The 17,263-nt window shown below is 51.1% G+C and overlaps 2 protein-coding genes and 1 long non-coding RNA gene across 6 annotated transcripts in view; all 3 read left to right on the top strand.

Annotated features, from left to right (window-relative positions):
* The window catches only part of NR6A1 (nuclear receptor subfamily 6 group A member 1), a 231,724-nt gene extending 225,697 nt beyond the window's left edge, over positions 1–6,027 (top strand). For all 4 annotated transcript variants that reach the window (XM_040482294.1, XM_040482296.1, XM_040482293.1 and 1 more), the window contains one exon: positions 787–6,027. In XM_040482294.1, coding sequence (XP_040338228.1) covers positions 787–875 — 89 coding nt within the window. In that variant the 3' untranslated portion in view covers positions 876–6,027. The remainder of the gene's footprint in view (positions 1–786) is intronic.
* A 2,009-nt stretch (positions 6,028–8,036) lies between these two features.
* Positions 8,037–9,310, top strand: LOC121034453 (uncharacterized). Its single transcript, XR_005792432.1, has 2 exons — positions 8,037–8,270; positions 9,148–9,310. It is a non-coding gene; the product is annotated as an uncharacterized LOC121034453 (long non-coding RNA).
* A 5,506-nt stretch (positions 9,311–14,816) lies between these two features.
* Positions 14,817–17,263, top strand: part of NR5A1 (nuclear receptor subfamily 5 group A member 1) — a 25,985-nt gene continuing 23,538 nt past the window's right edge. The window contains exon 1 of the mRNA XM_040482292.1: positions 14,817–15,261. The gene's annotated coding sequence lies outside the window, so the exon portion shown is untranslated. The remainder of the gene's footprint in view (positions 15,262–17,263) is intronic.

Raw genomic sequence — 17,263 nt, 5'->3', positions numbered from 1 at the left:
CTCAAATTTACTTGCCCCTGTGATTACCCCCCTCCTTTTCTTTCCAGTACTTTTACTCACCCATTATACTATTCGAAAGAACAGTGCTTTTTGGAATGCTAGTTAGAGAATCTAACAGGAAAAAAAAAAAAAAAACCAGAATATGTTTCTCATGGTATTTTAGCTCTAAGAGAACATCTAGGAATACCTTTCAGTTTCAGATTCTTCATCTATAGAATAGGGATAAAAAGTTCCAGCTGTCACATGGAAATATTGTGAGCATTAGGTAAGGCATTTAAACACCTAGTGCAGAGCAAGTAAATGGTAGCAATGATTATAGCTTGCACCATTACTAGACTCTCTAGGGCACCAGAATGGGTCTGGGTATCAGGATGTTAACACAGTTTGTCTGATACTCCTGGCACTTTTCTTGCTCCAATCACTCAAAAGGGCAATAAACATTCTCTCAGGGTGCCTGGGTAGTTCAGTCAGTTAAGCATCCGACTCTTGGTTTTGGCTCAGGTCATGATCTCACAGTTTGTGAGTTCGAGCCCCGCATCAGGCCCTGTGCTGACGACAAGGAGCCTGCTTGGGATTCTCTCTCCCTCCCTCTCTGCCCCTCCCCTGCTTGCTCGCTCTCTCTCTCTCTCTCTCTCTCTCTCTCTCTCTCTGTCTGTCTCAAAATAAATAAACTTTAAAAAAAAAAAAAAGGCAACATTCTCCCTTTACCAGCCTGAGAGGAAGGAGGCAGCTACACTTTCCCACTGCAGCCACTTGCTAACTCTTCTTTTCCCACCTTGTTACCAGGAAAGATGGTGAATGTACCCCTGGAGCAGCTGCCTCTCCTCTTTAAGGTGGTACTGCATTCCTGCAAGACAAGTGTGGGCAAGGAATGACCTGTTCCCAGCGCCCCACCTCAGGCCAACTGCAACGCCTTGGGTGGGCAGGACAGGCTCCAGAAGAAAGAGCCAGAGAGACCAAGGTGGAGGCTGTGGAGCAGTGTTTCCAGTCGCCTCCATAGCAAGAAGAGTTTTTGTTTGTTTGTCTGTTTTTTTAACCTCATTTTTCTATATATTTATTTCACGACAGAGTTGAATGTATGGCCTTCAACATGATGCACATGCTTTTGTGTAAATGCAGCCGATGCATTTCCTTGCAGTTTACAGAATGTGAAGATGTTTAATGTTATAGTGTTGTCATTGTTTAGAGATAGTTCTTTTGTATTTTGAGGGAGAGGGTGGGATGGGGCTGAGATGAATATTTCCATAATGTTGACAAAGACGACTACCTCAGTGGGAAGGGAGGGATGTGACCATCCCTACTTTTTCCACATGTTCTCAGCAGACTCCTACATTAGTCTGTCAGAGAGCGAACTGCCTTTTTCTAGCTACCGAATTGCCAGGTAAAAGTAAAAGAGCACATCATAAAGGGGCAAAGTGGTGTTGGGAGGTTTACCAAGCAAAGTGGGGAAGACGTTGGGAACAGGACAGGAGATAAGGATTTAGCCATCTCTTTTCTTTGGAAAGCATGACAGTTGAGGGGGAAGGGCACAGTGACCAAATCTAAGTTAGGTGTCCTCCCTCCACACAAGTCCTCAGGGAGAAGGGTTTCTGTTCTCACACCATGCTGTGGGCTCCCCCCGCCCCCACCGTCTGAACTGCCACTGTCAGTTTCTGCCACTGTCAGCTTTTCATCCCCACAAGTCCCTGGCAGTAAGTTAATTCTTGGGACTTGTCTACCAGCTCCCTAGGGGTCACAGCTACTTAGTTTCTTTACCTGGATCTACCGAGGTCCACTTTCCTCAGACTCCTGTCTCTCTCTCATAAATTTGGCTTCCTATTGGCCCTTTGAAAAAAAACTGAACAAAATGTCATGCTCTGAATCCTGGTGCCCACTGCTAATTTATTCTCCTTTCACCTTGCTTTCTTCAAAGGGTAGTGGGACAAAGGCCAGACTGCCAGAAGAATAATCTTCCTTTCCCTGTCCCTCCCCTCACCCCATCTCGTCCCACCCTCAGGACTGAATCCCAAACCTGCAGTCTTTCATACGGTGGGAAGGACCATCCCGCCATCTGCTGAACAGAATTTTTGCCTCTTCATTCTACTCCCAAGTTCTCCTAATCTCTCCAAAGTGAGACCAGGTTTCCTTAGAAAGCCCAAGGATCAGAGTGGCCCAGCTGCCTGTTAGACTATCAGTGGCCTGGCTGACCAAGGCCTAGAGGGCTGGAGTCCAAAGCACCTGGAAGGGAAGTGGCAGGGGGTGGGGTGAGGCTCGAAACTACCTCATGTTCCTCAGGGTCCGGCTACCCCCTCTGCAGATATGGCCTGGACCTCCTAGTCTTTCACTACCTGCCCTACCTAGTCCTGGGAAATGTTCCTTACCCTCTTGGCTTTGGCCAGCGGCCATACCATGTCTGTCTTAGAGTTCTTTCAGGTGCTTTTCCTTTCTTTGCCTTACTAGAGCAGTTGTCTCTGCCTATACCCAGGTGCCTCCCACAGCCAGTGCAGCAGACAGACCACTTAACTGGGTGCCTCCCTGGGTGGGCTTGAGGGGCCCACAGCATTTTGTTTTTCCTGTTTAGTCAAAGGTCTTTTGCTCTCTTCCCAACCCGGCCTTGCAAAATTACCCAGTCAGCCACCACATCATGTGCATACCAGGTAGTCCGTGTCAGATTGTAATCTTTTCTTCCCAGTGAAATGTTACGGGTACCGGCAGAATGATGACTTTGTCCCTTGATGGATCTAAAACTCAGAGCATTCATTATTCCTTAATGCCATTTCTCCAGCTGCTCTGAAAAAGAAAAGAGACATGTTCCTCAGGAAAAGCTCCAACCAGAATGTTTTTCACTAGTTGATGGGAAGTGTTTTGTGTGTGTATCTGTTTATTTCTAAGTTCACAATATTTTTGTTCCCCTGAATTTTTTTATTTAACCAACTAGATCACATTCTTTGGCTACAGGTCAGACTCCAAGCTGCTTTCCTCAAGGTAGGGGAGGAGACATATATCAGAGTCCCCTTCTCCAAGACTGCTCCTGTGTGCAGTATCTTTCTTTGCTCTAGACCTCCATGTGTCAAACTATTTTTTGAAATTGCTTTTCTCTTAAATTAAGCATTTTACCGGTTGTGTTGGATATCAAAGGAAATTGCTCTCTGACAAGGCAAGAGCATGTCTCTCCAATAACGCAGCATTAAACAGAGCAAGTTGTTAATTTGTGGAGTGGGGGAAAGGTTCTGCAAGTTGCCATTGTACAAATCCATTTTTACAAATGTTTGCAGCAGATTCCACAGAACAAAGAGCCCATTCATTGCCAAGAGCCCTGCAGAATTTCTGAGCCAAGTGGCCGTGTGTTCCAAGCCGGAGCCTGACCTGTGGACAGCCTTTAATGTCTTCTGCACCCAGTCCTTTTATGACGTGGGCTTTTTTTAAACAGGGTAAAGTGAATGTGTTGCATTGCAAACTCAGGTATTAGGAGGAGAAGGTAGGAGTGTAGCTAGCAGCGTGGAGACATTAGGTCAGCCACTAGATGTATTTGTGAATTTGGTTTGAAGGACACAGAGAAAGGTTGGAGGGGGAGGTTTGGTGTGTTTGTTTTTTGCCTTTCTTCCCATAATGTTTGGTTAACAAGGTAGCCTTTTTGCTAGTGGAAGAAGAAAAAAGTTGTGCATGTTGTCTCTAATTCCCTTCTCTTCTGTCCTCTCTCTGATCCCCTGCTACCAACAGCGCTCACTTTGAGTGAGAGTTTTTCCACCATAAAATTATAACCCTGAAAGCTGTGGTGAAGCTGTGTGCACTGCATTGAAACACACAGGCTTTTCCTTTCCTTTCCCATTAAGTGTTTTCTCGACCCAAGATAAAAGTTTGGAATCTTGGAACTTCACCTACAACTCATGCTCTCTGGCTCCTTTGTAGAATTTTGGAATTTTTCACGAGTTTCAGTGGTCTCGCCCTTAGTCTGGAGAAACTCCCCAGAACCTGTCTCTAAGCACTCCACCTGGCTCAGAGGACACCCGGCCCCATGTCTGCCCTGTAAGTGAGGTGAGCGAGCCTCCAGGGATAGAAGGCAGCACGCAGGAACCTCCCTGTCCTGTTCTCCAGAACCAGAGGATGCATCAAGGGAATCTCAGGGTCTCTAAGGCATTGCTGACAGTCACCCACCCCACACCGACTTGCTTCTCACTTGCCACCCCATTTCAGGGATGTGAGTACCTGCCATGGCCAATATGTTACCAGGTCCTTAAAATCCTGGGCTCTCTGAGTTAGCTACCTTGTTCTGCTCCCCATTTCCTAACTTTGTTTGTTCTTGATTTCCTGAGGAATGGGACAGATGGAGACAGATGAACAAACACACTGGGCAGCACCTAAGCCATGTCCAAGGTTGGCCGAAGTAAGGGGACCCTGGCCTCTCAGTAGGGCAGGAAGTTGAGCAGTTGTTCCAAGTCTTGAGCTCTGGGGCCCTGGTTTATATGCCTTTTTCCTTGTTGCTTTTTAAAATTTTGCAATTATTTTAAGAAATCCAGGCTTTCAGACCAGCTCTTTTATTAAACTTTTCTTTATTGATTTTTTAAAACAAAAAAACAAAACTAAAACAAAAAAAAAAAAACAAAAACAAAAAAAAACACCCACACTATTCTTACTTTCCCCAACTTGATCCATGAGAATCCCCTACACTCCCCTCTGCCTTTGCAGTTAATCATTCCTCCCTTTTTCCTCAGCTTGAAGCATCTATGTCCAGTGTCTGTGAAATGATGTTTTATCTGTGTCTCAGGATGAGAAACGGCAATCATTCCACCAGGTGCTGGAAACTGATTAGCCTCGAGGCAAGGGTTTCTAGGGCCACAGCTCAGGGATGTGTATTTAATTACAGGGTCCCCAGAAACCCCTCTCTTGGCTGCCACAAGCAGCAGCTTCTTTTTTTGGGCTTGAGAGCTAGGCCTGGACTGTTTCCTCAGAAGCAGGAGCCCTAGAGAACATGTGGAGTCTGGGAGCAAGCTGGGGCTTCCTTCTCAGCTAGACCTGGGCTACCTTGAAACTTGAAGACTTCTGGCAGTCCTGCAACATGAGCCACGGTAGCTCTGCCTCGGTATACCAGCTCATAAAAATGCCTGGTCCCTCTGCCCAATCCAGCTCCCGTCTGGCCTCCCTCCTCTGGGCCTGCAGCCCTAAATGAAGTACAGCCTGCTCAAGAATCAATTGCAGGCTCAAAGGGAAGCTGTGAGGTAGGCCAGAGTTTGCTCCAAGCCCAAGAAGAAAGTTGTGTTACTGGTGGAGGCTGGTCTTCTAAATCCTGGAGCCAGCCCTGCCAGCCAAAGGATCATTTTTGCCCTTTGGTGACCATTTTTTTTTTCTTTCTCTGAAATGTCTTATAATAGGTAAGAATGTTGTTGACTCAAATTTCCATGAAAAAGAAAAAAATAAAACTACCTCTTGAATGACATCCTGATCGATTCCTCCCTGAGGAATCCTGTGGGAAAAGAATACTGCAGCTCCCTCTCTGTTTACATGTTTCTGTCAGGAAAGAAGCCCTGCCTGCCCTGGGGTGTTGGTGTTCTTGTCCGTGTTGCCATCCCAGGCTTGCGATAGGGGCTTGTGGCTGCATTGCAATGTCTGGGCCGTGTCTGGGGAGTCCCAGCCACCTGCCCAGCCATGGACTAGCCACCCGCCCCCCCCCCCCCCGCCCCCGCAGAGATCACCATTTCCTTCCTGTGATCCAAGGCACAGGGAGCACCACCTCCCACAACCCCACCGTCCGGTGCTGTAGTGGCACACACATCAGTGAATGTGTCCCTCAGCTACCTACCGTTGGCCCGCTTCCACCCACAGTCCTGTGTAGGAATCGCATATGGGATGTCTCTGAGCCCTTGTCCCCAAAGGGCCGGCCAAGGGCTACCCAGGCCCTCTGCTACCTCCCACCCTGCCAGCTGGCAAGGGATGGGCCCTTTTCTGTGAATTGACTACCTGTGGAAATGTGACCAATTAGTGTGAAATGCATGTTTAGCAAATGTTAGGTACTGTATTTGAACCAATAAATGTGAATCCTTCTGCACGTGGCATCTGTCTGTGAAGCCTGTCTGGGGTTCTGGGGAGGGATGGTGGGGTGTCCAGAGGAGCTGGCTGGGGCCTTCAGACCCGTTGCTCCTGCTTGTAGTAGACACCCTCCCCACTCAGTTCCTGTTGCTGAGGGTCTGGCAGAGGGATAACGCAGAGCTGCTTGAATCAATGGCCCAGTACTGAGTAAGGTGTCTGCTCTGAGTGCCAGGTGCTACGCTGGGACTTTTCACAAACCTGAACCTCCTTGAGCTCCAAGGATTATTACTTCTGTTTTATTGAAGTGAGGTGAAGGGACTCATTCAAAGTCATGCAGTCAGAAGGTGGCACAACTAGAGGAACTAAGTCTGGTGGGGGAAGCAAACACAGACCTTTGCAGTACAGTGGGATCCAGTTGTGATGAAGGACATATATGAGGTTGTAAGGGTGTAGAGGAGGGAGTGGCTTGTTCTACTCAGGAAGTGCTTCACAGAGGAGTGTTGAAGGCAGGTCTTGAAGAAAGGCACCGGACAGAAAGGAAGCTAGACCAGGTAGAGGTGAGAGAGATCAACATCTTTGAAGGCCCACCCAGCTTTGAATCAGAAACATTCAATATTTGGGTATAACAAGGGATTGCCGTGGCAGGAATGGTGGCAGATGGAAGGGATTAGCAAGAGTTGAGGCTGGAGAAGCCCTTGGGAGCCTTGAATGCCACATTCAGGGGTTTAGGAAGGAAAGCCATCTGCCAAGTCTCTGAAAGACAGCTATATCTCAGTGCAGCAGTCTGCTGGTGGTAGCTTGCCTATTATGACACCACGGTCCAGCCTATGAACATCTGTCTTCCCAGTAAATAGACGAGGTTTTCTAGAGCTGAGAAAGTGGAGGCTCTAAGGGGTCAAGGATTGTGCCCAAAGTCACACAGGAAGTGTCAAGACGTGTACCCAAAGATGTCCAACTTGAGAGCCCAACTGTCCTGTAATCCTGCTGTTCATATGATCAGAGAAGTGTCAGAATTGGGGTTGTGGGTTATATGAAGACAGGAAAGATGAAGGTTCCTCAGTTTGAAACCATAGAGGCTGAGGAGAGTCTGATCAAAATCTATTAAGTCCCCATGTGTGAAATGAGAGAAAGCCCAGCTGCCTTCCCACACCTCAGCCTCCTCTGGCACAAAGGACCAGAGAACCCTTGAGGTTTGAAAGAGGTGGTTTTAGAATGAAGGAAACCCTGCAGAACTAATTAGTAGACTTTTCCTTGCTGCACAATAGGAAACAGATAAAACACAGAGGTGCAAGGAAGAGAAGAAACACATTCGCTGAGTGCCTAGTGAGGGCCAGGCACTGTGATGGGGGCTTCACATGCATGATCTCCTGTAATTCCCAGAACAGCTTTATAAGGTGTAGGCTTCAGCCCCATTTTACTCCTAAGCAAATTGAGGCCCAAAGAAAGTAAGCGCTTTGCCTAAGTTGACATATGAGTAAGTGGCAGAGTTGGCTTTTGAATCCAGGTCTATCTGATACCAAAGTTACAACAGGCTTCCCCCCTGCTCTGCCTGAGCAGTTCAACAGTGCTGAATATGAATGTCTGGAGTTTGTAACAAAACTCAATAATGGCCTTTGGTTGAACTTTTTGCTATTAACAAAACAAAACCCTATGAAACTAATAAAGGATTAATTTCTGTAAGAGGTGAGTAAATGGACCTAACCAAATTAATCTGAAAAGTGGTGCCATCCCCCAAATAGGTACAGTACTACAGACACTGAATCTATGGTTTCTCAGAACACAGACAACCCAACAAGGTGGCTTCCTGGAAAAAGTAGGAGCTCCACTGCCAAAAACCTGGGAAATACTGCACTCAGTCTACCTTCCTCTTAACTGATTCCCAACCTTCGTTGGCATATTAAAGGCTCTGAGAAATCTTACCTGAAGAAAGCTAATTTCTGTTTAGCCCAGGGCCTACCAGAAAAGTATTTAAACATGGAATATTTTTTTCTTCCTGTTAAAATTCTGCTGGGACAGTGTTCCATGGAACAAAATGTAGAACATTGCTCTAAATTTATAAATTGCTATGGAACTAATGCTGAGCTTTTGGTTTCCTTGAGTGCCAGGCAATAATCTGGAAGAATAATAAAGAAACATACATAGAGCAAGGCAAAGCACAGTACTCGGCATTTTATACGCATTACATTACTGATTCCTCAAAGTCACCCTCTGAAGTTGATGCTGTGAAGATCCCATTTTACAGATAAGAAAACCGAGGCCCCAAAAGGGTAAGTAATTTGCCCAAGGTTACGTAACTCATGTAACCTCAGGAATTAGCATAAGCGAGCACTGAGTGCCTCCTGTTACGTAGGATTTGTGCTGACTTCCTTATCCTAACGCAAACCCTCTGAGGTGAGTAAGATCATCTCTAGGGCCACAGCTCTGGCTTATGTCAGAGTCTGAAGCCAGAAACCACCAAGAAAATGATGGGTGTTGAGATCAGATTGGATGTGGCTACATGGATCCCTCCCTTAGGGATCATTTCCCTCAGTTAGCTTGTGTGACAGGCACCTCAGGGGTCTCACCATCCGAGGTCTAATTCCAGCTCTTCCCCTTACCAGTTGTATGTGGCCTTGACCCAGACTGATACCTCTCACTTTCCTGGCCAGATAAATGGAGATGACGTGCCTGTCTTAGCAGTTAAGGAGGACTCACCGTCCCTGGTTGGAAGCTGTTATGAGGGGAGCCACAACCCCTCACACCCCAATAACAGAAGCCCAGAAGAGCCACAGTCCACCTCTCTGGCTTTGGCTGCCCACCAGGGTTTTAAGTCCACAGTGGTAACCAGCTCTCTGAGATGCTGTGGCAAAAGTGCCCAACCGTCAGACCTAGGGCTCTCGGAGTCTTGTTCCCTTGGCAACAAGTCTCACCATGGAGACCACAGCCCCATCCTTGCCCTCCCGGCAATCTCCCTCTCCACAGACCTTTCCTGTTCAATACCTAGTCCTAGGAGAAGTGTAGGAACTGAGGAAAGCTCCAAGGAGGCCCCTCCTCAGGGTGAGGAGTTTGAGGCACAGCCAGCAGGAGATGCAAAAGGAACTCCCGTTCTTGTGTCCACTCTATGCCCGGCAAGGTTCTGAGGAGTCTACACACCGTGTCTTTTAGGTTAAAAGCCCAGCACTTTTACGTAGTGGAGACCAAGGCTCAAGGAGGCAAAACGGACCAGCCCAAAGTCTCACAGCTGGTCAGTGTTGGAGCTGACACTTGCATCCAGGGTGTCTGACCCAGGACCCCTTGTTTCCTCTGCAACTCCCTACCCACACTGTGAGTCACCACGGCTACGAACTGGGGAGGGTCGGATGGTTGCGTGAATCCCCTCCACCCTGGTTGTCGCATGAGTAGCAGCCAGCAGCCCTTTGAGGCCTGGACCGGGCCCTGCGGCAGCAGAGGAACTGCACTATTTTAAGCCAGGGCCAGCAGGCCCCATGTGGGCACAGGGAGGGTGGCCTCGGGCCCTTGGCCAGCTTCCCGGAAGTCACCATGGCCTCCCTCCTCTCCCCTGAACAGCTTTCTGAGGCAGTCACTTCCCAACAAACAGGAAGGAGGCCCTCAGGCCAGGAGACCTCCAGCCCCAGCTTCCTTCTCCTACCCACCCACCCACCCCCATCTTCTCTACATGGGGGAGCCCACCAGCTAGCTATGTGCCGTTATCTGGACTGACTCTTAGCAGGTGGGTGGCAGGGGGTCTGGACTTCTGCTTGGGCTGCCCCAGTTCACCCATTGTGAGTCTAGGGCCTCCACTTGCCCAGGCCCTTTGCCCCCTTGCCTACAGCCTTATTTCTCATATCCATTCCCATTGAAGCTGGCCACTGTGAGCCAGAGAGCAGAGCAAAGGTATCCCCAGACCGGTCCGGCTCCAGGACCCTAGAGAAAGACAGACTAAGAGACTGAAACAGAAACAAACTGGGACATTGCCAGAGAAAGATTGAGGCAAAAACAGTGATAGACACAGATTAATCATGGCAGAGACAAAATTAGAGAGATGCTCAGAGACAAAAGCCGAGAGAAGCAAAGAGACAGCTGCAAAGGTCTGGGGCCAAGAGGCCAGCAGAATGGCTCTGAGTGGTTTGCTCCCGACCACCCCCCAAGTACAGGCCCTGTCTCAGGGCTGTGGGGGGCCCACCGGCTGCGCGGCTGAAGAGGAATGTGGGGAGCAAGGCTGGGTCACCCCTTGAGGGCCAAGCGTGTGCACTGTGAGATAAACTACTCCAGGAAGGGGGCCCCAGCTGCGGCTGCACGCTCCAGGAGCATGGCGGAGAGGCCCAGGCCCAAGGCTGAAGCCCCAGCCCTGTCAGACACCAAGCCCCTGCACCTCCTCCAGAGGATCTCTGCCAGGCCTCAGATTCTAGAAGGTCCCAGGTTCCTCAGCCCAGCCCTTAAGGGCATGCAGATTAGGTGAGTATCCCATTTGTAGACCTGGAAACCCTGCCAGCCATAGAGCCTCACCTCTCCAGCTCCAGCCGTGGTCCTGGCTCAGGCGAGGGGGTGACCAGGCAGAGCAGGGACTCGTGCAGAGGAGTGCAGTGGAGGGGGTGGCTGTGCACAGGCCGCCGAGTTGTCCCCGTGCAGCTTTGTGCACTCATGTGCGCCAGTGTGGGTCTGTGTGCGTTATCCATGTGCTTCCAGACACGTGGGCGTTTGTACACATGTATGCATCCACGTGCTGCCAGGAGTCCTACTCTGCCTCCACTAGCCCCTGCCCTCAGACTAGAGACGTAGCCCCCGGAGGCACCTGGTGTCTCCCACCCCCACCAGGTGGCCCAGTCCAGAGAACCAGGAGAAGAGCAAGCAGGTCTACTGCCGTCCCCCTACCCCCCTCCCCACACCGCAGCTGAGGCTCCCGCTGGCCACGGCCTTGACCTGGCACTACGGACTTCTCTGACATTGGCATCGGATCTGAACATCTGGCAGCAGGCTGATAAGGGGTGCAGCGGAAACAGCCTCCGCTGCTGCCAGCAGCCCCACCCCCTCCTGCCCTGCGAGGGGTCTCCACATCCGCACTCCCCCTGCCTCCAGCTCCCGGCCTGGCCCCTCTCTTGTCTCCTTCCCTGCCTCAGTCTCCCTCTCCCCCATTGCCACTTTGTCTCTCTCTCTCTCTCTCTCTCTCTCTCTCTCTCTCTCTCTCTCTGAATTGCTCTCATTCTTTCCACCTCTCTCCCCTTCCTCTGTCCTGTTCTTTCTTTCTCTCTCTCCCTGTCCCTCTTCCTTTCCCTTTCCCTCTCTCTCTTTCTCTATTTCTGGGTCTGTTATGCTGTCAATGGGTCTCTTTTCTCCTCTTCTGCCTCGTTTCTCTATGGGTTCTTTCTTTGTCTTTCTACACTGTGCCCCAACCCCAGCCTGATGATTCTCTCTCTCTCCTCTCCATTTCAGTTTCTAGGTCTCTAGTTTGTTTGTTCCTTGTTCCACCGCCAGGAAATAGGCCTGGCACTTTGGGAAAGTCCCCACTTAGAAGAGAGACCCTGGGCTTTGTTTGCTTGGGGAGGGAGGGAGGGGAGCCTGGGTCAGGACTACACCCCTTCTCCTTCCCCTCTGGGTGGGTCTCATGGCCTGGGACCACCTGGGCTGGAGCTTGAAGCAAAGGACAAATAATAGGCCACCCAGGGGCTCTGGCAGAGCAGAGAGGATTCTCACTCTGCAAGCCCGCTGTGTGGATTCAAATCCTAGTTCCATCGCACCCTTGCTTTGTGACTTTGGGAAGACACCTTGTCTCCCTGAACCTGAGTTTCTTCATCTCTCAAATGCTGCTCATGGAAGGTGAGGAGAAAATACTGCTTAGCTCCCAGGATGGTGGAGGCTGACCACAGGTGTGGAATAGAGGGGACCCAGCACATAGGCACTTCCGTGTCAGGGCCTTGCCAGCCTCACCCAGTAAGGGTGAGGGCAGAGGAGGGGCTGTGCAGAGGAAGGGGATGCCCATAAACATATCCAGGGCAATCAGAGGAGAGGAGCTCCCAGCCTGAGTGGCAGAAAGCTTCCGCTGACTGCCTAGGGACAGGAGGGGGAGACAGCAGAACTCTCCCTCCCACCCCCCACCAGCAGCATGTGGGGCCTGTGGGGCCTTTGGTGCCCTGTAAGTAGTCATTCAACAAATGCTCACAGATGCTTGCTTGCTCTGTGCTGGCTTCTGTGGCCCCAGAGATAAATCAGCCCTGAGCCTTTCCTTGAGGGTTCCCCAGGCCGGGGTGAGTCACCCTATCACAGAAGGGCAAACAGTGTTCAGGATGATGGTGCAATCTCAGACTCAACACAGAAAGGGCCCCTGAGGACTGACCGGCCAGGCCTTCGGCTTGCTGCTTGTTTGTGTTTTGCTAACATTTACTGAGCACACATGACATGCCAGGCAGCCACTGAGCATGTTACATGTATTGTCTCATTTTGTCCCCATTTTATGGAGAGAATGTGAGGCTCAGACAGAGAAGTGATTGGTCCCAGGTCACACAGCTGGGAAATGGCAGAACCCGGATTTAAGCCAGAGTCTCCACCACGAATCCTTCCGCAGTTCTACTCAGGGCCCAGAGGCTCACCAGGAGACTGACAAAGCCAGGCTAGTTCTTTCCATGACACCACAGTGTTGAAAGACCCTGTTTTGTCCTGTTATAAGAAGGCAGTGAAAGTGGACCTCATTTCATGGTCTCCCATCAAACGACGTGCAAAGGACCATGGTTGTTTGTTGTTACATGTATGTGACATGTTGGTGATGATAAGGTGGTTGCTGGGATATTTCTTTCTTAAATTCAGAGGATTGAATGGTATCAATCCAGAAACAAAATCATTACATTGAAATAAGGAGACAATGGGGCGCCCTTGATTTCTGCTCAGGTCATGATCTCATGGTTCGTGAGTTCGAGTCCCATGTCAGGCTCTGTGCTGACAGCGCAGAACCTGCTTGGGATTCTCTCTCCCTCTCTCTCTCTTCCCCACCCCTGCTCACTCTCTCCCTCAAAATAAATAAATAAACTTAAAAAAAAAATGGGGAGACTAGTTAGGTTCGGTCACATGCAAGAGAAGTATATCTTATAAGATGAATTTTTTCGGTGGATGAAGAAGGCAAAATTATGAGGTCATGCATGTTGAGAAGTAAGTGATATGTTATGTCATAGGTAGAAATTAGAATTTAAATATAGTAGAATTAGACTATAGTAGTCCCAGGGTGCCTGGGTTGCTTAGCTGGTTAAGCGTCTGACTTAATCTCAGCTCAGGTCTTGATCTCAGGGTCGTGAGTTCAAGCCCTGCATTGGGCTCTGCGCTGGGCATGAAGGGCTATTAAAAAAAAAAAAAAAAAGAATATAGTAGTCCCCCGTATCTGCAGAGGATACATTCCAAGACCCCCTCCGGATGGCTGAAACCATGGATAGTACTGAACCCTGAATACACTATGCTTTTTCCTATACATACATACCTATGACAGAGTTTAATTTATAACTTAGGCACAGTAACAATAACTAATAATAAAATGGAACAATTTTAATAATATCCTATATATCCTACCTATAATAATAAAAGTTATGTGCATGTGGTCTCTCTCAAAATATCTTGTACCGTACTCCTCCTTGTGAGGTGATAAAGTGCCTGCGTGATGAAAAGTGAGGGGAATGATGGAGGCACTGTGACAAGGCGTTAGGCCACTATGTGTTGACCTTCTAACAACACGTCACAAAGAGGATCATCTACTCCCTGACCCTGGTTGACCACAGGTAGCTGAAACAGTGGAAGGCAAAACCACGGATAAGTGGGGACTACTGTATACTTAATCGGTAGAATCAATTAGTTATGACCGTCAGGAAGATTTTTGTCTTGTATGTACTTTCACAAAGTGAAAGTGTGTTCAGTGGCCCAATGAGGAAGACACACTAGGTTTTAAATAGAGTTGACCTCGGTTATCCAGAAAATCCCTGTTCCTCCCAAGCCAGATAAGTGAGGTGCTGTGTGATTGGCCTCCTTCCTCAAATGAAGGGGTGTGGTGAGGGTTTTCAACAATGATTGCCCCATGGACACCTGTGCCCTGCCCCAACCCCCAGGACCAATGTCTATGAGGTAAATCCTCCAAGAACTGAGACTTCTTCCCTTTTCTTCCCTTTTATCCAGTGCCTGGCATCTAGTGTGCACTCAGTGAACGTGAGGTGAATGAAGGAATGCACAAAAGAGGGTGTCAGGCAGCAGAAGGGAGCAGAACAGAGCACTTTGGGCCCTATGGGACCAGGACAGTTCAGGACCTGTCTGGACCTGGAGGTTGGACAGGGACATCCCTGGCTGCGTGGGGAGGCCCTGGCTGCGTGGGGAGGCCCGGCCTGCTAGACAAAACCCCCTGCCCTCTGCCCTGCCCTATCCTGCCCTATCCTAGCTACCCACTTGGCCCAACCCTGGCCTAGCTAACCACCTGGCCCTGAATACACTAATACAGTCCAGCCTCAGCTTCCCCAGCTAGCAGCCCCCAGCAGATGGTGACATTCAGGAAAGCCAACATGGAACGCACCCGGGAGGTGTTTAGTCAGCTCACCTGATTGCCTTCCATTCCCCTCTTCCTCTCTTCACCTTCCGGAAGAGTAAAAAGATCAAGCCAAAGCAGCAGGGCCACCTGGTCAAGTCATCCATGCCCCTGTCTCCACTCCAGGATGACCTGACTCCACTCCCATGTCTGGGCCAGGCCGGACCCTGCCGGGCCAGGCCCCAGGGAGGTAGCCATTCAAGGGGAGAGAGGCCAGGCTGCAGGCCTGGTGGGGGAGCCGCCCATAAATCAGGCCCCACTCCCACCCAGTCGCTAACAAGCGGGGCTGCCTACCCGCCTACATGGGGTCCCTGCCTCTGGGCTCCCACAGCGGCCTGGAACAGCCAGCTGGCCAAGGCCTCCAGAGTGCCTTGGCCTCCACCCCCACCACGGCCCCCAGATAGATAGGGGTATTTTTTTTTTTTTTCTTTTAGGAGAAGAAAAAAAAAAATAGACCTAAATGAAGAGAAACACCAACAAAGAAGGAGAGAGGCCTGCAGAGTCACGTGGGGGCAGAGACCAATTGGGCCTCCGGTGCCCCCCCACCCAGGGCGGGGAGGAGGAGGACGGACGGACAGGGCCAGCCTACTGTCCGCCTGCCGCCCGCCGTGGCGTGAAGGAGTTCCTGTGTGCCCACGGTCACCGCTGCCCCACCTGGGCTGCCGGAGTCTTCCCTCGGACCCCTGGTGCCCGCTGTCCACCCTCATCCGGCCTGAGAGCTCGCCTTCCGCTCCGTAAGTGAGGGCCTGGGCCCAGGCCTCTACTGGCCAGCCTCCCTCCTCAGTGCCTCCCTGCGGCCTGGGCCGGCCACTGCCTGCTCTGCTGAGTGACTGGTGCCCGCAGCTCTGGGTAGGGAAAGGGCCAGAGATCGCCCCAAACCTGCCCTCCCATCATGCCACCCCCTCTTCTTCCCCGGGCAGCTAATGGGAGGAGCTAGTAGGCCTGTGGGGACAGGCCCTATGGGCGTCTGCGGTGTCCCGCTGTCTACTGGTGGCCGAGCGTTCACAGCGCTGTGTTGGCCCAAGCCTAGCAGTCTGCGAACGTGTCCATGTTCCCTGGGCCTGTCTCTGGGTCTCTGCGTCTCCCTGCCTGTGTATTCGTGTGTCTTTCTGGGTTTGCGTGTCTGTCTCCAATGCACTTCTGTCTGTCAGTCCCTGTTCTGTGGCCCGTCCAGATCAATGTGTGCTTCCCTGGTGGAAGCACAAGGTGGGTGAGGGGCTGTGAGTCCCCACATGTTGAGCTGGCACCTGGGGCCGTGAGGGGTGGGTGCAGTGTTGCCTCGTTCAACCTCAGGGCTCCCAACTTATGATAGTGTGACCTCTGGGGAGGGGGGGAAGGTGAAGGGAGAGGAGGAGAACCGCCTCTGAGCCCAGCTCCCTAGACCACTGGGTCCCCCAGCCCAGACTTGTGCTTACGCTGCCTGGGTCTTCTTCAACAATGTCCAGGAGACCCTAGCCTTTCCCCTCCATACCCTCCACTGCCCACTCCTGTTTTCCTCTCTCTGAGGGTCCCTCCCTGATGGAGCTCAGAGCGCCTCCAGCTCCGGCAGCCGCTAGTGTTTCTCAGGGGTCAGATGTGGGGATTCTGCAGCTAAACCCCAGCGGCTCTCCTTCCTCAGCAAGATTCATCCATGGCATCTCACAGAAACCACAGAACCCCTTCTGTAGGGCCAAACGTTTCCATTTTACATGAGGAGAAACTGAGGCTCAGAGAAGCAAAGGAACCTGGCCAAGTTTGCACAGCAAGTGGGCTGGCTACCCATTCCGTCCTTAATTCCACGGGGTGAAAGACTGAGGAATGGTCTGCGCGGAGTCTCTAGCCGGTGGGACCAAGGTGCCAACTCCAACCCAAGCCAGGTGGTGGGGGCGGCTCAGGTCAGGGTCCCAGACAAAGTCAGTCGAGGCCAAGGGCCAGAGCCTTCAGATTGGTTGCATCCCTGTGGGTACATAATTGTGGTTTCCCGCACCGGCCCCCCCCCCCATCCCTACCCCTTGAAGACCCGGCATTTTGGCCTTGCTGATATCAACACTTTTCTCCGCAAAGGGGCAGGGGCAACATGTGAGGTGGTGCCTTTCTCTGGTAAATGAGTAATGGGGTAGACTTTCCCCACCCAGAGCAAGTGCTCAGCCTGGTGCAGCCCAGGGACCCCTTTGTCCCCGGGGATGCTGGGCACTCCCTTACCTCCTCCCCCAGCCCAGGTAAAAGGCTCAGAATGGGATGGGGGAGGGGTTCCTCTATTCTCCTAGCTCCCGCGCCCCGGTGGCTTCGGGTCCTCGACAGACCTCGGAAGATTCCCATTTCTGGCAGAGCAAACTGAGGCCCACGGAGGAAAGAGGGCGTGCCGCAGGTCTCCCAGCTGTATACTACTAAACGCTGCCGCAGTGCTAAGGCATGCGTTTTGCCAACACCACTTCGGTTCATCCGCATGCCCACTCTTACGGAAGTCCAGTCGTCATTACCACTTCGCAGATAAGGAAACTGAGGACCAGTGTGTGTGTGTGTGTGTGTGTGTGTGTGTGTGTGTGTGTGTGTGTGTAGATTTGCCTAAGTCTCCAGTGAGGAAATACGGCATGGCCAGGGTGAGACCGGGTTTCTAGCCTTGAACCCGTGCCTTGGCCACGGACCCCACGTTCGCCCTTACCCACTTCCATGCTGCAAAACGACCAGCGCCCCCAGCGTGGTCCTTGTCACGACTAAGCTGGATTCGCAAACAGAGGCTCGCCTCCTGGGTGGCTC

The sequence above is a fragment of the Herpailurus yagouaroundi genome, unplaced genomic scaffold (genome assembly GCF_014898765.1).
Source record: "Herpailurus yagouaroundi ecotype Mexico unplaced genomic scaffold, PumYag 160, whole genome shotgun sequence".
Classification (NCBI taxonomy): domain Eukaryota; kingdom Metazoa; phylum Chordata; class Mammalia; order Carnivora; family Felidae; genus Herpailurus; species Herpailurus yagouaroundi.
This window is presented reverse-complemented; position numbering and strand designations above follow the sequence as displayed.